Source organism: Aotus nancymaae, unplaced genomic scaffold (assembly GCF_030222135.1).
Source record: "Aotus nancymaae isolate 86718 unplaced genomic scaffold, 86718_ANA_hifiasm-v0.15.2.pri h1tg000057l, whole genome shotgun sequence".
In the NCBI taxonomy this organism is placed as follows: Eukaryota; Metazoa; Chordata; class Mammalia; order Primates; family Aotidae; genus Aotus; species Aotus nancymaae.
In genome coordinates, this window is record NW_026988471.1 from 31696170 (window position 1) to 31723043 (window position 26874).

The 26874-nt window shown below is 39.1% G+C and overlaps 1 protein-coding gene and 1 pseudogene across 3 annotated transcripts in view; one reads left to right on the forward strand and one right to left on the reverse strand.

Annotated features, from left to right (window-relative positions):
* The window catches only part of TTC27 (tetratricopeptide repeat domain 27), a 191180-nt gene that overhangs the window by 120043 nt on the left and 44263 nt on the right, over nt 1–26874 (forward strand). For all 3 annotated transcript variants that reach the window (XM_021674421.2, XM_021674423.2, XM_021674422.2), the window contains 2 exons: nt 4538–4765; nt 22296–22394. In XM_021674421.2, coding sequence (XP_021530096.2) covers nt 4538–4765; nt 22296–22394 — 327 coding nt within the window. The remainder of the gene's footprint in view (nt 1–4537; nt 4766–22295; nt 22395–26874) is intronic.
* LOC105733132 (single-strand selective monofunctional uracil DNA glycosylase-like) lies at nt 10059–11994 on the reverse strand (annotated as a pseudogene).

Here is a 26874-nt window from a genome sequence, read left to right on the forward strand (position 1 = left end):
GTTATTTACCACCTCAGGCAGCTCTAAAATCAGGAAGCCCATTTCAACAAAAGGACCTCCAAGCTTTTCCCCAGCTTACACAGAACATCTACCATAGCACTTTTCAAAAATCCTGGTTTTCCCATTTAAAATGTAAAAGGAATATCGCCTGGGCCCTATTGGGGACATAGGGGTGGATGAGCAGGTTGCAAGTGATAAATTAACAACAGCCTTTTTGTTCTAAGTTGTTGGATGCCTTCCTCTACATTAGCACAAAGGAATTTCTGGCATCTCAACTTTGTTTAGTTTTGGCCACATTTGAGTCCAGATTTTAGTCAAGCAGTTGAGCAGATAATTTAGAACCATCCCCAGCTGCTTGAGTTAGCACTGTGACTCAAAAATTTCTGATGAATATCTTAATTCAGCCTGATTTGAATTATGATCCTTTTTCTCTCTGGTCTAGCATGCTTAGAATCTCTTTTACCATGTGGTCCAAAGGTTTTTCCTCTGTAAATTAACAAAATCTTGCTGTTCTTCTTGCATGTTAGATTATTTTTATGTCTGGGGGCAATGAGGGATGGAAGGGAGCAATCATTATGGTGTCTTTAAGCAAAATATCATTAGTCTTATCAGATATACTCTGCTGGTATAGGAAACTTAGTAGATTTGGGGAATTTCTTTTATTTAAATCATCCCAAATGTCTCTATTGAAATTCTCGGATATTCCTCTTTCGTAATCAGTGCCCTTTTCAGCTCCTGGCCAGGATGAAGTAACTGGTACTAGACTTACCCTCTTTCTTGAAACAATGGTTGCAGTTCCTATTGCTGTGTGGCAAACCTACTCAGAACTAAAACAACAGCAATCATTTGTTTCTCTTTCATGGTTTCTGTAGAACAGGAATTTAGGAAGGGTTTGACAGAGCAGTGGTCTGGCATCAATCGTGTAGTTGCAATCAGATGGTGGTGGGACTTGGACACTTGGGGACTGGCTGGGCAACTCTCCTCATCTAATCTCAGGGCCTCTCAATGGGATTTCTCCACACGAATAGGCTTGGGCTTCTTCACAGGACTACTTAACCTGGCAGATCAGGACTCCAAGCGAGGATTCTAAGAGAACCACCCAGAGGCTGATTGGCCTGTTATTGCCCAGCTTTGAAAGTCACATAGTGTTACTTTTACCGTAGTCCTAAGCAATCGCTAAAGAATAATAAATGATATATAACTGAAAGCCAATAGAAAAAATAAAATGGAAGACTAAAGCATACTTGATTAATCAAATCAAATGCCCTAACCATTTTTTTTTGTTTTTTTGGAGATGGAGTCTCACTCTGTAGCCCAGGCTTGAGTGCAGTGGCTTGATCACAGCTTACTGCAACCTCCGCCTCTGAGGCTCAAGCGATTCTCCTGCCTCAGCTTCCCAAGTAGCTGGGATTACAGGCGTGGGCCATCACACCAGGCTAATTTTTGTTTCTTTAGTAGAGACGGGGTTTCACTATGTTGGCCAGGGTGGTCTCAAACTCCTGGCCTCAAGTGATCTGCCCGTGTTGGCCTCCCAAAATGTTGAGATCACAGGCGTGAGCCACCACGCCCAGTCCAAATGCCCTAACATTCACATCGAACTAGTGAAACTGGGCCAGGCACAGTGGCTCACACCTGTAATCCCAACACTCTGGGAGGCCGAGGTGGGCAGATCACCTGAGGTCAGGAGTTCTAGACCAGCCTGGCCAACATGGTGAAACCCCATCTCTACTACAAAATACAAAAATTAGCTGGCCATGGTGACACATGCCTATAATCCCAGCTACTCAGGAGGCTGAGGCTGGAGAATTGCTTGAACCTGGGAGGCAGAGGTTGCAATGATCTGAGATCGCCCCACTGCACTGCAGACTGGGCGACAGAGCAAGACTCCATCTCAATAAAAAAAATAAATAAAAAAGCTAGTGAAACTGAATTCATTCTACATTGTAATTATCCTACAGGAGTATCCTACCTACCTTTGATTTTGGCTGTACCCAGTTGGTAGCTACAGGGAAAAATAAATTCTTTTAGATAATTGTAAAAATTCTCTGGTTCTCTGACCTGGGGGATTTAAAACACTGAATGTCATTTGCTTTCTTTGAGCTGTCTAGTGAACTTGGAAACAGCCAACTTACCTCACAGTTGTTGTATCCCTCATAATCTCCTATCACTCAGTATACAAAGCCATGCATTAGGTAAGTGTCTTAGTTCTGTTACCACACATGATAATTGAAGTAATTCTTTCATCATGGGATATTGTGGACTACCAGTGTTTCACCTCCTCATGATCACTGCAGCCTGTCTGTCTTCCAGCCTACCCAGATCAGATATCCATCACACATTTCCATTTTTCCCAGGAGTACATTGCCTGCAATCATTTCTATACCCAGTCACTATAATAGTCATTGTTTAATTACAGACTACTATAGAACACTGTTACTGGCTAAAGCAGAAAGGAATTTATTAGGTGAATTGGCCTTCAGAATATCTGGGGTGATGTGGGTACCATACCATCCATGCCAGGCTGTCAAGAAAAATGCCTTCAACCACATGGTAAGATGTTTTCAGCAAAAATTCTGCTGTGGCTACAGTCTGTGGTTGAATACATCTCTTTATAGGTGACTAGAGTTATCGTTAGATATTTTAATAGCTATTGTATTTGTGTATGAAGAGAGGAATTACATGGATTATATTCTAAACTTTATGTTTATTTTGACTCTATTTGGAACTTAAAAGTATTTTTTCTTAGAAACTGTTTTGTTAATTCCAGTTTCACTTTCAGACTAGGTCTAAAAGCATATATAACCCATTGTGTATCAGAAATGCAGAGGAGCCAACATCCAAAGACACTTTTAGAAGCACAGTCCTCTTTTAAAAGATTTCACAAATATTAGACTGCTAAGGAGTATAGGTATGCCCATCTAAAGAAAATCAAATATACAGACTTTCAGATTGCCAACTAACATACGTTAGGGACTTTAAAGTCTCATTTTAGCTACTAAAGGATGGCTTTCCTGGGTATATATGTCCATTTTGGCAATGGCTATCTTAGCATCCTTGGCAGCACCACTGCTGTTTACTTGAAGGTGCGTGTGTGAGGATGCAAAAGTAGAGCTACTACTATGCTTCTTGCTTTATGTTGAAATTTATCAGAAATGGGGCGGTGGACATGGTGGTGGGAGGGAGTTGAGGAGTGGTGGCAACAAGTACACAATTAGCCTTCATGATGAAGTAGCTTCAGATTGTGGACATATGAGAATAATGCCTAACCTTGTGCAATGTATTGAGGATGATTTTTAAATTTCTAAAGTGAATGGGCTGTCTAGAATCAGATAGGTCTAGTATGGGCAAGTTTTATCTGTGAGGTAGGGTGTAGTTTGGTTAAGAGGTAGGTTTTAAGCAATGCCTATTAAGTTGTATATAAACTTACATAAAACTTAATAGGCATTGCTAAAAACCCCTCCTTTATAAATTCCTCAGCAATCCCAGGCTCCCCAACCTTACCATTTCGAAAAAGGAAAAACATGCTTTTCATTGTCATTGGGTAGAGGTGAATGAAAGGTACTGATCTAAAAAATGATCACAGTAGTGACACCTGGAGCAGGTAATGGGTCCACCTGATATCATGAAGTAAACCTCTCTTCCATGCCTTTCCTTGAGGACTCCAGAGGGCCAGTAAAGCAGTGTTCTTTTATTCCTCATTCCTTTCTTTTACTTTCACCTCAGAGGCATACCTCTTTTTATTGCATTTCAGTTTATTGCACCTCACAAATACTTAGCCTTTTACAAATGGAAGGTTTGTGACAACCGTATGTTGAAAAAGTCTGTCGGCACCATTTTTCCAACCACACATGCTTACTTCATGTCCATGTCAGCATTTTTTAGCAATTAATCTGTGTACCATTTTTTTTTTAGACATAATGCTGTTGCATACTTAATAGACTACTGTATAGTGTAAAAACAACTCTTTTTTTTTTTTTTTAAGAGTTTCACTTTTGTCACCCAGGCTGGAGTGCAGTGGCCCAATCTTGGCTCACTGTAACCTCTGTCTCCTGAGTTCAAGTGATTCTCCTGCCTCAGCCTCCCAAGAAGCTGGGATTACAGGCAACCACCACCACACCCGACTAATTTTTGTATTTTTAGTAGAGATGGGGTTTCACCATATTGGCCAGGCTGGTCTCAAACTCCTCACCTCAGGTGATCCACCCACCTCAGCTTCCCAAAGTGCTGGGATTACAGGCATGAGCCACCATGCCTGGCCAAAAACAACTTTTATATACTCTGGAAACCAAAAACTTTGTGACTTGCCTTTTTGCAATATTCACTTTATTGCCATGGTCTGGAATCAAACCCACAATATCTCTGAGGTATGCCTATATTTATTTTGTGTTGGTCCTCTTACTCAGCCTGTGTCCTTGATGTATGAAATAAGAAATCGCAAACGTTGAAAATAAAAATTTGGATTGTGTGAGATTTAAGATGTGCATGTGCTAAAAAAAAGTAGCAATTAATCACTCTGAAGCAATTTCATTGTTTCTAGGCAGAAGAAATCCTTAGACAAGAGCTGGAGAAAAAAGAAATGCCAAGTTTATACTGCTTGCTTGGAGATGTCCTTGGAGACCATTCTTGCTATGACAAGGCCTGGGAGTTGTCCCAGTACCGCAGTGCTCGTGCTCAGCGTTCCAAAGCCCTCCTTCATCTTCGGAACAAGGAGTTTCAAGAGTGCATAGAGTGCTTCAAACGCTCGGTCAACATTAATCCCATGCAGGTTAGACAATTCATAACCCCCTACTGCTCTCAACACTGTGCTGTTCTTTGGGTTTGATCTTACAGAAAGAGTACCCATTTTCTTTTTTTTTTTTGAGATGGAATCTTGCTCTGTCCCCAGGCTGGAGTACAGTGGCTCGATCTCAGTCACGGCAACCTCTGCCTCCTGGCTTCAAGCGATTCCCTGCCTCAGTTTCCTGAGTAGCTGGGATTACAGGTGCGCCACCACACCTAGCTAATTTTTGTATTTTTAGTAGACATGAGGTTTCACCATGTTGGCCAGGATGGTCTCAATCCCTTGACCTTGTGATCCGTCTGCCTGGGCCTCCCAAAGTACTGGGATTACAGGCATGAGCCACCACGCCCGGCCATGAGTATCCATTTTCTAACCTGATAACTGGTGAGATTGTTTTTGACAGCTAAGAACTTAGTCTCTAATAGACTTCTTGCTTGTTGCAAACTTACTTGTTGCAAAAATCAGACAGGTAAGGTTTGTTTAAATTAACTTTCTATCACTTTAACTTTCTGTTTCATTTTGTTATATTTTTTTTCCTTATCTGTCCTTAACTGACATACAGCTATTAAAATTAGGTACAATTTTGAACAGATACATTAGGAAGAAAATGAATATGAGATCAAATTGCAGACAGCTTAGGACTTTGCAAGTATTTGCTGAAATCAGTAATGAAAGAAAAGCCTTTGTATAAATAAGATAACATAGAGAATGAATTCTTGATCATTTTAAGAAAAATGTGTATTTATATACACACATAAATTTAAATGTTTAAAAGTTTTCTTAAAGGTTTGAAAAAATAGTACAAAAGGGTCTGCATCTTTAAACTAAGCGACATGATAAATCCACAGGAGCGGATCTAATTTTGAGCGAAAAGAGATTAACCTTATTTTGTATTTAATGATATTAAATATTATCAGAATGATTTTATTATTAGAAATGATCATTTTTTTCTTCCAAACTTTATTTAATTTTCTATCAGACTGCCTTCCCATTTCACCAATCAAAGGCGCATAAACTAATTGTCAATCATGGCTCTTGAAAAACATGCACACTGACTTGCTGTAATCACCAGTTAAAATACTAACTTATAATTAGTGACAAATGTTCACCAAGCACTTACTATGATCCAGGTAACTTATTAGGCATTTTGCCAATATTCGAACCCGGATGGTCTGACTCTTGAGCCTATGCTGTCTTTTTTTCTTTAATTATAGTGAAAAACATAGAAAAATTACCATCTTAACCATTTTAAAAAGTACAGTTCAGGGCTGGGCATAGGGCTCATGCCTATAATCCCAGAACTTTGGGAGGCTGAGTCAGAGGGATCACTTGAGCTCAGGAGTTTGAGACCAGCCTGGGCAACATAGTGAGACCTCGTCTCTGAAATAAATAAATAAATGAATGAATAATAAATAAATAAATAAAAATGAAAGTACAGTTCAGTAGTGTTAAGTACATTCACATTGTTGGGCAACCAGTTTCCAGAACTTTTTCATCCTGTAAAACCAAAACTCTATACTCATTAAGCAATTCCCTACTTCCCCTTCATTCCCCACCCTGGCACCCACAACCACCATTTACTTTCTGTCTTATGATTTTAACTACTCCAGGTAACTAACTTGTAAAAGTGGAATCATACAATATTTGTCCTTTTGTGACCGACTTATTTCACTTAGCTGAACGTCCTGAAGGATCATTTATGTTGTAGCATGTGTCAGAACCTCCTGCCTTTTTAAGGCTGAATAATATTCCATTCTGTGTACAGACTTCATTTTGTTTACCCATTCATCTGTCGATGGACACTCGGCTTGCTTCCACCTCTTGACTGTTGTGAATAGTGGTGCTGTGAACATGGCTGTGCAGAAATTGTCATTTTTGAACTGGATAACTGAGGGAATGCCTTTTACATTGAAAACATCAGAAGTGTGTTTTTTTTTTTTATCACAGATTGAGCTAATTGCTTACTTTGCTTACTCTGGATGGTGAATATAATTAGAACTTTCTAAATCAGGTAAAAAGCTAGGAAAGAGAATAGGACAGATCTAAGTACAGAATATCAGCAGAAACTAATGTATTTGATAGCAAGGATACTTAGAGTATAATTAGGAATTGGTTTTTGTTGACAGTTTGCTGTAACTCATTGGCTATCAACTGGGGATGATTTTTGTTCCCCAGAGGACACTTGGCAACTTACCGAGTCATTTTTGGTTTTGACAATGGGGATGTGTGGGGATATGTTACTGACATCTAGTGGGTAGAGACCAGGGATGCTGCTAAACGTCCCATAATACACAGCACAGCCCCTACAATAAAAATTATCTGGCCTATCATTTCACCATTGCCATAGTTGAGAAACCTTCCTCTAATTTGATTATCACTCTATTTTTTAAATTTCTGGTTTTAGGTAGAAGGGAGAACTAACTCAATGTTGTTTTTAAAATTTTACTTTTCTGGAAAACTGTATTATATCCTTGCATATCTTAGAAGCTTCTACCTAAAGTTTACCCTAACTGCAACTCCCTTATGAGTTGGGTAAGTGAGTTCCCACCCTTAGCTTGCCATAGTCTCAGTTAAATCAGTGTCAGGAACCTCACAGACATGAATTGTTCTCTGCAGGCACAGTCTGTTCTCAGCACGTTAGCATTATCCTTTTCCTTCTGCCTCACTGGCAGCTCCTCAGGCTCCCTTGCTGGTTCCTAGGGATGCCCTAAAGGCTTAGTTCTTGGACCTTGTCTTTGTCTGCACTTTCTTGATTTCATCTAGTGCTAGAACTTTAAGTTGCAGTGTACACTGACAACTTTCCAATTTTATTTTCACTCCTGTCTTCTCTCCTGAACTTGATGCTGGTACTTAACTGTTTACTTGATCTCCTCATTCCTCACTCCAACTTTACATTTCCAGCATCTGAAGTGTTCTCCCCACTCCTAATCCCTCTTCCTCCCAGGCTTATCCCTATCCCTATAATAGCAACCCCATCCAACCTTGGAGTAATGCTTAATTCCTCTTTCCCATATACCCCACATCTAATTGATCAGCAAGTCCTAGCAGATCTGCCTTCAAAATATGTCCAGAATCAGACTCCTTCTTACCAGCTCCTGCCATCCTGGTTCAAATCCCCATTGTCTTGCACCTGGTTAATTATGTTACTTCCTTATTGGTCTTCCTGCCTTTCTCCTTACCCATCTGCCTATTCTCAAAGGACATCCAAATTTATCTTTCAAACTCGGGTCAGATGTCACAATACTGTCTCTTAATGGCTCTCAAGTCTTTCCCCAGAAGAAGTTCCTGGCACTTTTTCTCCCTCCTTCCTCCAATTCTGCCTTTTCTTACCCCACATTGCCCTCTTCGTTCTCTGAATATGCCAGGTAACTTCCTGCCTCAGGATCTTCCTCTTGCTCTTCCTCTGCCTGGAATGTCCTTCTTCCAGATATCCGCATACCTGGCTCCCACTCTCATTCAGGTCTACTTGAAGGTCACTTTCTCAGAAGGGCCTTCCATGATCATTCTATTTAACATCGTACCCCCACCTTATACTCCTAATTTTCCTTTCCTGCTTTATTTTTTTTTCCATAGCACTTATGTATAGTTTACTTTTTTTAAAAAAAGTTTCGTTTTGTTTTCACTAGAATGCAAGTCCCATGAAGATGGTAATTTTCGTCTCTATAGTTTGGTTATATTTTCCTAGTGCCTATAAAAGTGCCTTGTACATATTAGGTATTCAATAAATATTTGTTGAATGGGTGAATAAATAGTATCTTCAGCTACTTTTTTTCAGCTAAATATATACTAATGTGCCTGTACATAGCACTGAGCCAAAGAATGAAGACGTAGCAGCAGGTCAGCAGATAGTCCCATTTGTATCATGCCAGTGCTTTATATGTAAAGCACTATTATATAGAGGCCAAAGAGACCCTTTCTACCTTTGGTGGACAATGAAGAGAAGATGTTGGAGTTGGCTTTGAAAGACAGTTAGGACTTGAATAGGCAAAGGAAGGGCAGTGGTAGGGGCATTCTAGACAGGTGAAGAGTATGAACAAAGCTCTGGAAACACAGAAGGGTGTGTGTGTGTGTGTTGGGGGAATAGAGGTTTGGCGAAGAGGTTAGTTTTTTAGGGTCAAAGGAAGTGGGACAGTTACATTGGGAATGCTAGACTGGAGCTAGGTTATGAAACGCCTTCAGTGTGAGGCTAAACCATTGGGTTTTTTATTGACAGCCATTGAAGGGTTGATTTGTTTGGAGCTTTGTTTTACATGTGGGAATGTGATATGTAAAGAGGTAATTCAGGAATATTGTTTTGGCAACACTGGCTGTGGGAGATTCTAGATGGGGGCTAAGTTAAGAGACTGTAGCAGTAGTCTAGTTTTTAGTCATGACAATTCTTAGTGTGGGAGGGGCAATAGGAAGGAAGGGATGAAGTGAGGGAAGTCACAAGGGAGGACTTGACAGGGCTTGCTGGTCTCATTATATAATTTAGAATTAATTATTTACATAGACAAAGAAATGACATTTGCTCAAAGCAGAGTCACAGTATAAACAGATGTTATATGAGAATATTTTGCAGCTTGTCATATGAATCCAATTCAGGCACGCAGTAAACCACGCCAAAATATGCAGGCATTAGATGCTACAATTGTACAGAACTACTACAAGATGCAAACTTGAACACCATAAACTCATTTTAACTTGTGAACCAAGTTTGAACTGTCTGGAGGGAGAACACATATAGGTGTTCTCCTTTAAGACCTGCAATAAAGACAAATAGAAAAATGGAATTTACAGAAATTCTATCCTCTTTTTTAGACATATCCAGAGAATTAGGTTAAATAACAAAATTTAGGCAAACCAGAAGTGGCATTTGAATGGCTTTTGCGCATCTTAATAAATTTCTGAAGTCAAATTGGGATTACAGGCATGAGTCACCCTGCCCAGGCTCATATCATTTTAAAGCAAATCCCATACATCAAATCATTTCATTAAAAAAATTTTTGAGTATATTTTTCTAAGAAATAGGGAATTTTTAAAAACTGTAATATTGTTACACTTAAAACATCAGTAATAGTTCGTAAGACACTTTTGATTGAGTTTCTATTTTAATTGAATAAAATTTTTTTTAAAGGCTTTAGGAGCTTTTAATGCTTAGAGTGAAAAAAACACAGGCTAGGTTTTTCATAGTCATTGATCCATCTCTGACAAGGTGAGAATTTTCCCCTCACCCTGGCCACAGGTGGAAGCCCAGACTCTCCCCTAGCAAGGTATCCAGAATAGAGAGGGGCTACCATTGTAGTGCAGTGCAGTGAATCCCCAACCCAGAGGCAAGAAAGAAGAGTACTGTAATGAGCACCCACAAGCCAGGCCCATGCAAGGCACTTTCAAATGTTATCTCAATTAATCCTCACACCAACCCCAAAAGGTAGACATCCCCATTTTACAGATGAGGAGCCTGAGGCATGGAGAGGTTTCTCAATTTGTCCATCAAAAAGTACAAGTCTCGGAGCTGGTATGAAAATGCAGGTCTTCTGACTTTCACTCTGCCACACCGGACTTTTCCTCTGATCCAGGTGCAGCCTCCCATGAGAAGTTCCCTCTTAATTTCGTGTCCCATGCTTTGTCTTTGTCCCTGTGAGGAAAGGGGTCAGCCGAAGCCAGCTATTCTATAAGGATGGGTAGGTATCTTGGCAAGATATTTCCTCTAAAATAGTAAATGTGACCTTAGAAATTACTGTCTAGGGCACTCTCAGCTGAATAGTCTCCCAAGGAAACAATGAGGTAGAGCAGTCTGCAAGTGCAAACATACACCTTCTGTAGATTTTCTACAAAGTGGGGTCCCATGAAAGGGACAATGTTCAAAGGTAAAGAAAGCAGGAATCAGCTGGGCGCAGTGGCTCACACCTGTAATCCCAGCACTTTGGGAGGCCAAGGTGGGTGGATCACAAGGTTAAAAGTTCAAGACCAGCCTGGTCATGATGGTGAAACCCCATCTCTACTAACAATACAAAAATTAGTGGGGCGTTGTGGCTGGCGCCTGTAATCCCAACTACTCAGGAGGCTGAAGCAGGAGAATTGCTTGAACCTGGGAGGTGGAGGTTGCAGTGAGCCGAGATCGAGCCACTGCACTCCAGCCTGGGTGACAGAGCAAAACTCTGTCTCAAAAAAAGAAAGCAGGAATCAGGAGGGCAAACCAGAGTAGTGTCAAAACTGCCACGGTAGGTTGGAAGACAGTTCAACATATCAAAGAATACGTTTCCCAGCGACCAGGGAGCACAGGAGGACCTTTTGCTCCAGTCCAGAAGATGTGTTGTTATCTGCTTGCCCAAGAATGACTTCGAGGTCTTGAATGTGTCCCATGCCATGCCCCAGGGGCACTCATTTCGACAGCAGTGGCAGCAGCCCCAACTCATTCAGTCTTTCCTTGGCCACTGCCTCCCAGCCCTTGTTGGCCTGTAGGTTACGGGGAGAGGGATGCAGGAGCCCTTCCACCTGGACCTCTGGCATCAGGCCTGCCAGAGCCCGTCGTGCCTGCTGCTCTGTCAGTCGCCCAACTCCCACCACCAGACGCACCCCCAGCAGCTGCACCTGCTGGCAGAGGGCTGCATCACAGATCCCAAGAAGCTGTTCTCGCTGCTTGGCAGGCAGCTCAGCAGGGGTGACATTGTGCCCACTGGGAGCCAGGAAAAGCAGAGGGCATAGATTGTGGACAAAGCAGTGATGGAAGAAGACGTCAGGCTGTCCATAGAAGTTCCGGAAAAAGCCACAGAATCGGGCACCACTTACTTCTGACTGTGGGCACTCCAGTCCCAGCACTGGTCGCTTAGGGTGCTCTTGGGGAGGGGTCAGCACAATCCCCCCAATGCCCAACCAGTCCCAGACCATGCTCACTTCCCCAAAGGGCACCCCAGTCTGGGCCATGCCAAAAGGTCCAGGGTTCATGCCCAGGAAGAGCACTTCCTTGGGGCCCCGGCAGTAGCAAGTCACGTAGTTGCGATGTGGCTCTCATGCATACTCCACAGGATTGTAGATGATGCCCACAGGCTCCGAAAACTGCAGTTGACTCAGCTCAGCATTGAGCCGAAGCTCCTCCTCCAGGAAGCTGTCAGCCAAGCTTCCAGGGCTGGGCTGGAGCTCCATCAGGGCACCTACAGGCTCATGGGTGGACCCCAGCAGGAAAGCGTGGGGCATATGGCCATGCCACTGTCACCTGGTCCAGCTCCCCATCCTGTTTCTGGTTCCTTTCAATCGAATAAATTTATATTCTTTACTAGAATGGAATGTAATAGAGGCCTATGATTTAGCAGGATCTAAGTTTGGTGAAACATTACAAAGAATCATAAATAGAGACAAGATATTTGATAAATTTTGTCTTGTTAAAAATATTTGTTGACGAAAAATACCCTAAATCAAGCCAAAAGATACTAAGTATTTATGTTTTAATATTAACAAAGCTAAAATTAAGAATATGTTCTATTTAGCAGATGTTGCTCTGAGCTTACCAGGTATATCAGTATACTTAGAAAGAATATTTTCAATTAAAATTATTATGTCCCCTAGAAAAGAGTCATTAAAAGCTTTCAACAGTTTTAAATGTATAAACAATGAATTTGACAATTAACAATAAAAAACAACTTTGAATTAGCAGGTAATCTTATGAAAAAATTAAAGACACTAAGGTCATATTGAAAAAATATATTTATTAGTAAAATGTCAGTGACATCGTATTAACATCAAATATGACTAAAACACTGATTAAAATATATGAATGTCTGCTCAGAAGAATTAATTTTAATTTTGTAATAGATTATGGAAATGTACAAAATTATAATTGTACAGCTGATTAATGCTCCATTATTTTTAAATGTTCACATAATCAGCATTAAACATTTTTTAGTTTAATATAGTTTTATTTTTCAATAAATAATTTTATTTTTAAACATAATTTTTGAATAGAATCATCTTATAAGTCCCCCGATGGAGTAAAAAATTTATTGATTAACAGTTTGTTGGTCAATAAACAGTTTTTTTAAAACTGTGTAATTTAACTAATTTTTTTTTTTTAATGCTCTGGTTCATTTTCAAAAGTGTTGCAGTTTGGACATTATATTATGTGGTTGCCTAACTAAGCATTATCAAGTACTTGTATATCAGATATGGATGTTGTCATGAATTGTGCTATGTCAACCTATCAGCAGAGAACAGAGTTTCCACTGGGAAATGATAATGCATAGAACTAGTTTTCAAAGGGCCTTAAATGCCCTGTATCAGGATTATCTAACCCTGTGGATGTGGGAGCCTATTGTGGTTTTGAATTAATAAGTGATACGACAAAAGTGGTACTATGGGAAGTTTAAATAAGGAATGAGTATCATGGGTGAGTTATCAGTGGCTTTCGTGGTAAGCATGGGAAAGATAGAATGACCAAAGCCTCATTACAAAGGAAATTTTCTGGGACTTACTCATTGGGCTGGCAGTATTGAGGGAGACTTTGGAATCAGAGAGGAGGCCAGTTTTCTCAATTGTCTGATTAAAAAGGAGAATGTCTCTATTGATAGCTTTAGGGAATTTAGGAGGAAGGGAAAGCATCTTTTGCCAGCAAGGTGATGTGGTTTTGGATGTTGAATATGAGGAGATGGTGCTATATTGTAGCAGAGATGGTTGCTAGTCCATTGGAGATAAAACCCCGAGTGAAGCCCAATGGTGAGGTCAGAACTAAGCATTCAGATGTGGCTTTTCTCTGGAAGTTAATTGAAGCCATGAAAGTGAGTTCTTCACAGAAAACTGTGTTGGAAAAGAATAACAGGCAGTGTCCTGAGCTTTGGACATCTCCTGCAGTTGGAAGAAGACAGGAGAAATGGTACCAGTGAAATAGGAATCAGAGTACACCAGAGTCTTGGTCAAAGGGATAGAAGGAAACCCCAGGAAGGGGTTCATGGCAACTAAAAGAAGAGCAGATGTCATGTCACACGTAGTGATAAAAATCCAGAGGGCTACGAAGAGGTCATTGGATTTGGAGCTCACTGTTCAAAAACAGATTCAGGAGAGTAAAGGGTGAGTGACAGATGAAGAAATGGTGATAACATCTATAGAGTGTTCATGTTAGGAGCACATCAGAGAGATAAGAGTCAAATGTAGAGTGTTGTACTCAGAGGGGCAGAAATGTCAGGTAAAACATTTCAAGATACTGGAGACCCTTACATGGAGGAAGGCAGGAATGAAAGACTCCAGTGGATAAAGGAGAGATTGAATGTTTTAAAGAGAAAGGGGAGATAAATAGGGAATATCATTCTAGAGGAAAGTGGAATCAGAAAAGATGAAGGTATTAGCTTTGGAAATAAGGAATACGATTAAAAATGAGACTGGAAAATGAGAACATTAACATTATAATAGCTATTTCTATTCATTAAGCCTCTATATTCTAAGCTGTTATGTAAGTATGAACTCTTTGTAAACCATTGAGGTATTGGGGGGGATACAGGAGAATTGTGTTAAGACACAGACTCCTGCCCTCCATGGTTTATATGGGTTAAATGGAGAGAGGAGGCATGAATAGCCTTGTCTGTAACCAAGGAGTTGAGTGAATAGGCAACATGCTTTGGTTGCCTGGCGATGCTTTTGGGTGGCCTTACGCATAAGGATGTGAAAGGTCAGAAAAAGCCTGATGGAAGTGAATGTTCGTATGAAGTACAAGGAATGGTTGGGATTTGGATAGGTAGAAAAAACTGGAAAATATGTTTCAAAGAAGGAGACTATCAGATGTAAAAACCTCACAGAGAGCAGTTTCTTGGTAACTATCGATTTTGATGGTTTATGTTTTATTCAGTTATAATAATGATAATAGCAACTAATGTTGAGTATTTACTTAGTGCCAGGTACTGCTCTAGAAGCATTTTCCATATATTTTTAATTCTCTGCAGTCAATGAAGTACTTATTGTTTTTACCTTACTTTCATAAATGAAGAAATAGAGGGTTAAGTAATTTGTACTAGATTTTACAGTTTATGAGGGGTGGGGTTGGGATTTCAACCTGAGCTTTCTGATCTCGCTCAGAACTCTCGCTCTTAACCTCGTCATGATTTTGCCTCTCGAGGATATCATCGTATGCTAGGAAGTAATGGCAGATTTTATTGAGGTCAAGTTATAAAAAGCCCTGAATACCAGGCTGTCAGGTTTGAACTTTTTTCATCCTTTAATGAAGAGCCATCGGGGCTTTCATCAGAAGCAAAGTGAGGTTATAAGATTGATGATTTGGGACCATCTAGCACATGTTAGTGAGTGACTCTTTTTGAGAAAAGGGATTTAACTGAGCCAAACTTTCCAAGGCCATTGATATGTATTAGACCAGACTTCTTATGATCGAGTACTCTGGCATTTTAATCATCCTGGTGGTTTGTACCAGGATGATTTAACTTTTTCATTCATTTTAGCTTTTGAAAGGATAAAATATTTTTATTTGAAATGGATTTATATAGTTTCTGTTTTGAACTTACGTTATTTGTGGTGGGAAGACTCAAGGTTGGAACTCACATTCCAGTAGAGAGGACAGGATTAACATGTGAAAATAATATGTACAGAAAAAAGACATTCTTTCCTATTTATTCTTCCTTTCTCATATTGGTAAGCAGTACAGAAGGAAACTCTTAAGGTGTGACTTGCATAACTGCTAAGAAATGTGAGCACTGTGGTAACATCTGGGCTGTAGCTGTGACTGATGCATAGTGAGGAGGCTGAAAACTTTGCTACCATAGACCTGATTCCGAATTCTGGTAATCCCAAAGAAGATAACAAAGACAAGTTTCTTCATCTTTCTGAGCTTTTAAATAATGGAGTGTATAATCTCTACCTGGATTTGCTGTTGGGAAAATCAGAGCCAATATTTGTTAGGTGTCTAACATATTTCCTGGCCCATAGTAAGTTCACAGTAATAGATGTTACATAGTGGTTCTTTTCTTTTCTGCCTTTTGCACTGTAGAAAACCATTGTTGCCCCATTATCTGTAGCCTAAAATTAGGGAGCTATATCTAACAGGAGAATCTCACATGCAGATAACATATAAACACCTATGTTACCTTGCATTGTGAATTACTTGAAAAGACTGGGCAAATATAAAGACCAGTGGTAGCCAAATCTAGACCAAGAATTAAGAGAAGGGTATTCAATAATTAATAGCCTATAGTAAAATAAAAAATATGTATAAAATTTAGCTGATCTGGCTGGGCATAGCAGCTCACGCCTGTAATTCCAGCACTTTGGGAGGCCAAGGCGGGCAGATTATGAGGTCAGGAGATCGAGACCATCCTGTTAAACATGGTGAAACCCTGTCTCTACTAAAAATACAAAAATTATCTGAGCGTGTAATCCCAGCTACTCGGGAGGCTGAGGCAGGAGAATTGCTTGAACCAGAACCCAGGAGGCGGAGGTTGTAGTGAGCTGAGATCATGCCACTGCACTCCAGCCTGGGCTACAGAGAGAGACTCTGTCTAAACAAACAAACAAACAAACAAAAATTTAGTTGATCCTTTAGTTTAAGGGATGACACTGAAATAGAAGAAATAAAAGAAATCTCTTTGGAGAGATCAGGAAGCTGGCAGGTTAAAACTTGTATTTCCTCATGGAAGGAGAACCTAGAATTTAGTAAATGAGAAACTTGGTTATTAAAGAGTTGGCAGTGCACATTAGGAAAAAAATGAGCATCAGGCATCACTCTGGGAAAAGCTACTATCAGACATTGTTGATGTCACTCCTGGATTTTGCTTCGATCGTTTCCTGTTTAATGATACCACATTCAACAACTCATCTGCTTTTGGGGTCATAGAAATGAGGCAGGGGTACAGAAAGAATGGAGAGTGTGATGTGGCTTTAGGATTAGATTGTTCTACATTAACCTTTATTATATGTGACAGAAAAATTCAAAACAGTTGATCCTCTGAGGGAAATCAGCAAAAAGTGTATTCACACTTCTTGAATAAAAGTGTATTCACACTGATTATTGAATATGTGGAAACTTTCAGGAGGGAGTTTGAGTAGTAGGCTCATAAGTGGTACCTATTGCAGATGTGCCTTAAATACTTTTGTAAAAATTAACTTTTTAGGTTTGAAAGTTATCTGTGTCCATTGTCTAGTCGTGCTTAGTCTTTGCTAGCCCTCAGGGTAGCAAACTTTAATTTTTATTTTAATTATTAAGGTTTAATGAGTATTGCAGTCACTCTCTTCAGCACACATATTTCACACTTGGATTGAGGAACCATTGTGTGGCTTTAAGCCAGTTATTTCCTTTGTAGGCCTCATTTTCCTCTAGGTCTCTTTTGAATTGATTTCTAAGGTCTTGAATTGAATTGATTTCCTTCTGTTTCTTCAACACTGCTAGTTCTAAATACCAGACAATCCCCAACTTATGATAGTTCCGCTTAATAACTTTTTGACTTTATGATGGTGCAAAAATGATACACTTTCAGTAGAAACTATGCTTAGAGTACCCATACATCGATTCCGTTGATAACTTCCAGTATAGTAGTCAATAAATTCCGTGAGATATTTCACACTTTTTAAAAATAAAATAGGCTTTCTGCTAGATGATTTTGTCCATCTGTTGTCTGATGTAAGTGTTCTGAGCATGTTTAAGGTATGTTAGGTGAAGGTATTAGGTTCAGCAGATCAAGTGAATTTAATGCATTTTTGACTTAACAATATTTTCAATTTAAGACGGATTTATCAGGATATAACCCTAGCATAAATTGAAGCGCTTCTGTATTCCAGTCTATTGTTAATGTCCTTATTATGCCACTAGATGGCAATAGTATACCTTCAAACCCTGTCCCCTCTGTGTTTCCAGAATCTGGGCCTCTGAAGAACTCAGGAATTTTAGGCTAGTCCACCCCTGCTTATTTCACACTTGGGGAACTGAGACTTGGAGGTTAAGTGACATAGCCAGGGTGGTAACAGTTACTCAGAGCCACTTGAATCCCAGTCATCTTTCTCCTCTATCACACTCTAAGGGGCTTTGTGAGGGAAGTTCAGAGAAATCATGCTCTCAACCCTTTGAGTTCTTTGTTAATTATTTTAAAAATAATTTAAAATCTTTTTTTAAGTACAGGTATCATCATATTCAAAATAAAAAGTTGGCCTGCTTTTGTGTTTCTATATTGGCTCCCTGAGAGATAAACACTAGACAGTCAGCTTATAAAGGTCATTGCCTGCCTATAGCCAGCTTGCCTTCACAGTTCGCACTGCAGAAATCTCAACTACCGCCTCTCTCTCAGGTGATTATCTCACTTCATTCTTGCCCTGTCCTTTGGTCACCCATTTTTCTATGTCTTCTTTTGTGCACCTGACTAGCCCAATCAAGAGAGCCTTTTGGGGAAAGAGATATGCTCCTGGTTCTTAAAGAATTGTCTTCTGGGTTTTCCCAGTGCGTGTTAACTGCCCTATTTTCCCCCTCTCTATTTATTGGTGAGAAGGATGGTATTGCCATAAATCATGGCTTATGTATGGGCAGAATGGTGTTGTGGGAGGCAGTGTGGTCACACAGAGAGGACAGGGTCTTTGGAGTCACACTGACTGGGTCGAACCTCTCCACTGTCTGTGACTGACTTTGATTCTTGGTCGTCTGTCTTAGGAGAGTAAGATTAACCACCTTGCCGGGTGGGTGTGAGGAACGCATGAGTAATGTGTGGAAAGCTCATTATATTAGTGCTTGGCACACATAGCAGCTGCTCATTAAGAGCTAATTATTTTGGTTGTTATTGTAAAGAGAGGAACAGGAGTAAGTATAGTATATGAAAGAAACTCAAGGGAGCCAGAGGAGCTAGTTTTTTATTGGAGAAAAAAGGGAAGGATGCAAGGTATTCCAGGGCTTCTGTCAGTGTTTCAGAGAAAGAGTGTAACTGTCTTAATATAGTAGCCACTAGCCATGTGTGACAATGGACACTTGAAATGTGACTAGTCGAAATTGATCCATGCTATAAGTGTAGAATTCACATCAAATTTCAAAGACTTGGTGTGAAAAAGTGGATATAAAATATCTCAATAACTTTGTATAGTAATAACATATTGAAGTAATCGCATATTGAATATGTAGAGTTAAATAAAATGTTATTAAATTAAATTGCACCCTTCCTTTGAGCTGGAGTCTCACTTTGTAGCCCAGGCCAGAGTACAGTGGTGCTATTAAGGCTCACTGCAACCTCTGCCTCCCAGTTCAAGTGATTCTCCTGCCTCAGCCTCCTGAGTAGCTGGGATTACAGATTCATGCCAACACATCTGGCTAATTTTTTTTGTATTTTTAGTAGAGACAGAGTTTCACCATTTTGGCCAGACTGGTCTTGAACTCCTGACCTCAGGTGATCTTCCCACCTCAGCCTCCCAAAGTGCAGGGATTACAGGTGTGAGCCACCTTCTTTTTACTTTTTGAAATGTAACTACTAAAAAATATAATAAGGCTACTAGTATGATATTTTTATCTGATAGCATTGAACTAGAAGTTAGAGATTTTTGTACCCAAATATACACAACTCTCTTCTGAGGAATCAGGATAGGTTTTTTGAGGCTTCTTTTGATTTTGTTTTCTTTTATGATGTTCTGTTCTTAAGAGTATGACCATTCTGAACTGAGATGCCAATCGCTATTGGTAATAGCAGTTTAAGTAATAGTTAAAAAAAAAAAAAAAAGTAAAAGAGGCACCAAATATTCTCTGTAGTCGCCCAAATTCTGAAGACCTCAAAAAAAAAAAAAAGCCATTGACGATTTCAAAGAACACCACCATGTGCAAAGCTCATCTGCCTTCATGTTATCAATAGATAAAACCTAGCAGCTAACGAGTCTAGGATTTTCCCTTCAAATGCAGGTTATTAAAACACTGCAAAAATAGGCAAGAGTAAAAAGAAAAGAGAACCATAATACTTTATGTTAACTTAAGTCGTCTTCTGATTTTCATTAAATTTGTTATGGTTTTAAAGACAGTGGTTACAAAACATTTGGTAGTTTTAAAAATTAAAAATAAATGATAATCTCATCACCAGTCTGTTTTAGAGCTAGAAGGTAATTGCTAATTTTGTACATTTGCAGCCTTTGTAAATCTTCTCAGATGGACTGAAAAATGAAGTCTTTATTTAGATTTTGAATTTAACATGTAGTTTTTATAACAACACATGGGAAATAGTATTTGTTCTTTGCTGATACAGAAAACAAGCAGGGCACATGCATTTTGAGGACCTTGAGATCAGTTCTCATTGTTCGTGATGTAGTCTCAAAATAGGAATCCTTTATTCCAAGTAAACTTGCTGCCATAATTCATTGTATCTAAGACACCATCAGTTGTCAGAAGTACCTTTAAGTACCACTTTGTATAGAAAAAAAAATGTTGCAGATAAAACTCTGACAAGCTATTGGTTTTTAAGATGCATCTCTATTTCAGAAATGTTAAATGCTGGGGGGAAAAAGTGTATCTTAACATTGATGAAATGTAATACACAGATTTTGAAACTTTCTACTTGGTTTAGAGAGCTTGTTTTATATGTTAGCATCAGACTTTAGGTTCTCTCAATGTATCATGTTTAGCAAGTGTGGTTTGGTGCATTGAAGCTCTTTTCATTTAATTCTATAAAAAACCAGATGAAAGCAAAGTGATGAGGTCAGTTTTAAGTTGTTGAAAATCCCATGATTCAGAAAAGTGAGCTTCTAACTCTTAGTTTCAACCTAGTACCTCTGCTTCTCCCCCCACTACCAGACATATATCCATCCTCTTCTCAGGCAATACCTGTCCCTCTAACAGAATCTGTTCTCCATAAAGGTTCCTGATAGCAGTTATTTATAGCCTCTTGTGAATTCATGGCAAAGTGTTAAATGGCCCAAGGCCGTTTGCTTCTGAGCCTTATCTCTAATTACTGGCTAAAAATCTTCATCTGCTTAAAGAACTTTCAGGCCTCTGCTAGCCATATGGAACAAGTTTTGTGGGAATGGCTGAAGGAGGAGTGATGTAGAGGCAGCCTTCTGCTCTGCCTCTATGGAAGGCTGTGGACAGATAACAGAGCACCTCGTTTTCTTTCCTACCCTAAACTGTTCAAGCAAATCTGACAGCTGGCTCTGTGCCTTTCTGGAAGTTAGTAAGAAACGAGACTTCAGTCTTCTTATGAAGTGGGCTTTGCTGACTGTCTGAGAGGAAAACAACTCATAATAGCTGCATTTCTGACTAATTCCATTGAATTTTTGTTAGGGGTTTTTTGTTTTTGTTTTTGTTTTTGTTTTTGAGATGGAGTTTCATTCTTTTGCCCAGGCTGAAGTGCAGTGGCTCAGTCTCAGCTTACTGCAACCTCCACCTCCCAGGTTGAAGGGATTTTCCTGCCTCAGCCTCCCAAATAGATGGGATTATAGGCACAGCGCACACCACCACATCCAGCTAATTTTTATATTTTTAGTTGAGATGGGGTTTCACCATGTTTGTCAGGCTGACTTTGAACTCCTGATCTCAAGTGATCTGCTCACTTTGGCCTCCCAAAGTGCTGGGATTACAGGTGTGAGTCGCCATGCCCGGCTGAATTTTTGTTAGTTTTATCTCCCTTTTGACATGCTATTGAATTTTAAGGAAACCCTATCATGTACAGGTTTTTATATATTTTTTTGTAATTTGAATAGCTACCTCCTAATTTATCTGTCTTCTGAATCTCGATGTTTACAAATCTAATTGGCTTAAGTCATGCTTTACATTTTGAGTAACTATTTGATCCAGATTCTGAGCCTCCTTTTTCTAAATCATTTTCAGGGATGCCTAAGCAGATATATGCTAGGGCAGTTTGGCTCTTGGTTAAGCTGCAGAAGTTCTTGTGGTCTCATTTGTAGATGAAAACAGAAATTTCTTCTTCTGAGTTTGTAATATATGCATCAGTTGTGAATCTGCTGATACTTTGTATATGGTCGTCCCTCAGAATGCATGGGGGATTGCTTCCAGGCTCCCTCCTCTCCCCATAGATACCAAAATCCATGATGCTCAAGTCTCTTGTATAAAATGCTGTAGTATTTGCATATAACTTACATACATCCTCCTGTATACTTTCAGTCATCTCTTGATTACTTATGGTACCTAACATAGTGCAAACTCTATGTAATTTGTATTGTTTAGGGAATAATGACAAGAAAAAATGTTTATACTTGTTCAGTAGAGACACAACCATCCAGTTTTTTTCCCTCCAACATTTTTACTCTGCAGCCAATTGAACCCTCAGTTGTGGAACCCACAGATAAAGAAGGCCAGCATGCCTAGTAAGGAGTTTGGTTAACACAAAGTTTGGATTTTCTCAGAGAAACATATGCAATAATATTGCACATGCTTTCAGCGTTAGCATTGAAAATTATATGGAAAAATTTACCTCCGTTGCTAAATATTCTACATTTAAACTAAATATAAGGCAAATATTTATTATATAGCTCTGCATTCTTTCTAGGAGTGTTTGTTGATAGTATCTTAATAAATTCCGGGTTACATTCTGTAAATGTTTCTATGTGTTTGAATGACTTTGACTTTTGGTCTTTGCAGCTCGGGGTATGGTTTTCTCTCGGCTGTGCCTATTTGGCCTTGGAAGACTATCGAGGTTCAGCAAAGGCATTTCAGCGCTGTGTGACTCTAGAACCTGATGTAAGTTTGTTTGATCTTCTGTCCTTACTATGGCTCTTTACTCTCTAAGTTATTGCAATTGTACTGTATGGATCAGAACAGCAATTCCTTTTGTATTGGAGGACAGTGTACATTCTTCTTGGATTCATTTAGGAAATAATTTTGATAAAATAATTTTCTTGTTAAGAATATATTTCACTGAATATATAGCAAAGTATCATGTATATTTATCATTCACTAATCTGTCCTGCCTATGTTAATTGCATTAGTAGAAAGTTATTTTAGGGTGGAGTCTTTTTATTTTTTATTCTTTTTTTTTTTTAACTTTAAGTTCTGGGGTACATGTGCAGATCTTGCAGGATTGTTACATAGGTATACATATGCCATGGTGGTTTGCTGCCTCCATCCCCCAGTCACCTACATTAGGTATTTCTCCTAATGTTATCCCTCCCCAATCTCCCCACCCCTTGCTATCCTTCTTCTAGGCTCCCACCCCTCAACAGACCCCAGTGTGTGATGTTCCCCTCTCTGTGTCCATGTGTTCTCATTGTTCAACACCCACTTATGAGTGAGAACTTGCAGTGTTTGGTTTTCTGTTCTTGTGTCAGTTTGCTGAGAATGATGGATATTCATCCATGTCCCTGCAAAGGACATGAACTCATCCTTTTTTATGGCTGCATGGTATTCCATGGTGTATATGTACCACATTTTCTTTATCCAGTCTATCTTTGATGGACATTTGGGTTGGTTCCAGGTCTTTGCTATTGTAAACAGTGCCACAGTGAACATATGTGTGCATGTGTCTTTATAATCGATTGATTTATAATCCTTTAGGTATATACTCATTAATGGGATTGTTAGATCAAATGGTATTTCTATTTCTAGATCCTTGAGGAGCCACCACACTGTCTTCACAATGGTTGAACTAATTTACACTCCCACTAACAGTGTAAAAGTGTTCCTATTTCTCCACATCCCCACCAGCATCTGTTATCTCCAGATTTTTTAATGATTGCCATTCTAACTGGCGTGAGATGGTATCTCAATGTGGTTTTGATTTGCATTTCTCTAATGACTAGTGATGATGAGCATTTTTTCATATGTTTGTTGGCCACATAAATATCTTCTTTTGAAAAGTGTCTGTTCATATCTTTTGCGCCTTTTGCCCACTTTTTGATGGGGTTGTTTGTCTTTTCCTTGTATATTTGTTTTTGTTCTTTGTAGATTCTGGATATTAGTCCTTTGTCAGATGGGTAGCTTGCAAAAATTTTTTTGCATTCTGTTGGTTGCCGATTCACTCTAATGATTGTTTCTTTTGCTGTGCAGAAGCTCTTAAGTTTAATTAGATCCCATTTGTCTATTCTGGATTTTGTTGCCATTGCTTTTGGTGTTTTAGTCATGAAGTCTTTATATTTGATAGCTTTGTGAGATAATTCACATACCATATAATTCACCTATTTAATATGTACAATTCAGTGATTTTAATATATTTGGAATTGTGCAACCACTTACTACAATTCGCTTTAGATCATTTTTATTACCCTGAAAAGAAACCCCTATGGCTGTGTGTGGTGGCTCATGCCTGTAATCCCAGCACTTTGGAAGGCTGAGGTGGGTGGATCACTTGAGGTCTGGAGATCAGGAGCCAGCTGGCCAACATTGTGAAACCCCGTCTCTACTAAAAATACAAAAATTAGCTGGGCATGGTGGCAGATGCCTGTAATTCAAGCTACTCCGGAGACTGAGGCAAGAGAATCCCTTAAACCCAGGAGGTGGAGGTTTTAGTGAGCTGAGATTGCACCACTGCACTCCAGCCTGTGCAACAGAGCGAGACTTCATCTCAAAAAAAAAAAAAAGAAAGCACTGTACCCATTAGTTGTCATTCTCTATTTCTCTCCAAACACCCTCTTCTTCAGCCTTAGGCAGACACTAATGTGCATTTTGTCTCTATAGATTCACCTATTCTCAGCATTTCATATAAATGGATTCATACATTATGTGGGCTTTTGTGACTGGCTTCTTTCTTAGATTAATGTTTTCAGAATTCATTCATGTTGTAGCATGCTTCAGTACTTTGTTCCTTTTTATGACCAAATAATATTCCATTGTGTAGGTTTATCATTTATTATTTATCCATTCATCATTTGGTAGACATTTGGATTGTTTTCACATTTTGGCTATTATAAATATCACTATTATAAACATTTGCTTATAAGTTTGGGACTAACAATATGTTTCCATTTTTCTTGGTTATGTACCCAATAGTTGAGTTGCTGGATCGTATGGTAGCTCCATGTTCAGAATTTTGAGGATCTTCAGACTGTTTTCCAAAGTATCATTTTAGGCCGGGTGTGTTGGCTCACGCCTGTAATCCCCACACTCTGGGAGGCCATCACTTGAGGTCAGGAGTTCGAGACCAGCCTGGCCAACATGGTGAAACCCCATCTCTACTAAAATTACAAAAATTAGCTGGGTGTGATGGTGCACACCTGGAGTCCCAGCTACTCAGGAGGCTTAGGCAGGAGAATCACTTGAACCTGGGAGGCGGAGGTCGCAGTGAGCAGAGAGCACACCACTGCACTCCAGCCTGGGTGACAGAGCAAGAGTGTCTTTTTTATTATAGCTGTCCTAGTGAGTGGCATCTCATTGTGATTTGATTTGCGCGTATTGGATGGCTAATGATGTTGAGCATCTTTCCACGTGCTTCTTGGCCATTTGTGTATCCTCTTTGGGGGAATTCACATCCTTTACCTGTTTGTAAAATTGGGTCGTGTATCTTTTTATCGTTGAGTTGTAAGAGTCTTTCTATATTCTAGGTACAAGTCCTTTATCAGATATATATGATTTGCAAATATTTTCTCCCATTATGTTACTTTTTTTTTTTTCTATTGATAGTGCTCTTTGAAGCACAGAAGTCTAATCTTGATAAGGTCCAACTTACCTGTTTTCTCTTTTTTTGCTCTTACTTTCGGTACAATATCTAAGAATCCATTGCCAAATTCAAGGTCACAAAGATGTACTCCTGTCTTTTCTGCTAAGAGTTTTATAGTTTTAGCTCTTACATTGAGGTCTAGGGACCATTTTAAGTTAATTTTATTTATGATATAAGGAAGGGGTCAACTTCATTCTTTTACATGTCGATATCTAGTTGTCTCAAAACTTTGTTGAAAAGACTCTTTTCCTATAAATAGTCTTGTCACTTGATTAGTTGTCATTCTCTATTCTCTATTTCTCTCCAAACACCCTCCCCTTCAGCCTTAGGCAAACACTAATGTGCATTTTGTCTCTATAGATTCACCTATTCTCAGCATTTCATATAAATGGTCAAAAATCAATTTACTGTAAATGAAAATAGTTAAAATCAATTGACTGTTGATGTAAGGATATATTTATGGACCATCAATTACATTTCATTGACTATATGTCTGTGCATATGCCACTCTCTTGTTTACGAAAGCTTTATAGTAAGTTTTGAAAATGGTGTGAGTATTCCAACTTTATTCTTCCTTTTCAAGATAGTTTTGGCTATTCAGTATTGCTTGAATTTTCCTATGGGATTTTAGCTTTGTAAATTTCTACCAAAAAAGCAGTTGGTATGCCTTTTTTGGCATCCCAAAAGGCCTTATATTTAATCTGCAGGTGAATAAGGGGAGTACTGTCATCTTAATGATATTAAGTCTTTTGATCCATGAGTGTGGAATGTCTTTCTATTTTTCTATATATCGTTTAATATTTTTAGTTTTCAGAGTATAAGTTCTACACCTCTTTTGTTAAGTTATCCTTTCTCATGCTATTATAAATGGAATTATTTTCTTAACTTTATCTTTTATTTTTTTGAGACAGAGTCTTGCTCTGTTGCGCAGGCTGGTGTGCAGTGGTGTAATCTCGACTTACTGCAACCTCCCTCTCCCAGGTCCAAGCAATTCTCCTGCCTCAGCCTCCTGAGTAACTGCGATTACAGTGTGCAGCACCATGCCTAACTAATTTTTATATTTTTAATAGAGATGAAGTTTTACCATGTTGACCAGCCTGATCTTGAATTCCTGACCTCAGGTGATCTGCCCCCATCAGCCTTCCAAAGTGATGGGATTACAGATGTGAGCCACTGTGCCTGGTCTTAATTTTATTTTTGGATTGTCTATTGTTAGTTTATAGAAACACAATTGATTTTTATATATTAATTATATTCTGCAACCTTGCTGAGCTCATTTATTACTTCTAGTAGTTTTTTGTGGGTTGTTTTTTTTTTTGGACTCCTTAAAATTTTCTATATAAAAGATCTAAATTTAATGTTTTATTTGAGAAGAAAGAATTACAATTTGGGGCATATATATGCTTGCCAGCTAGTCTTTGATATGTCTGAACCACAAAGAGAAGGTTAGAAGTTTTATAAAAAGGAGAAATGTTACAAATTGCTCTTTGAGAAGTTCATTGGCATTTACAGTAAGGGTTTGGGGAGCTGGCAAGCTTCCATTGATAAGGGATGGTGGAGGGCAAAATT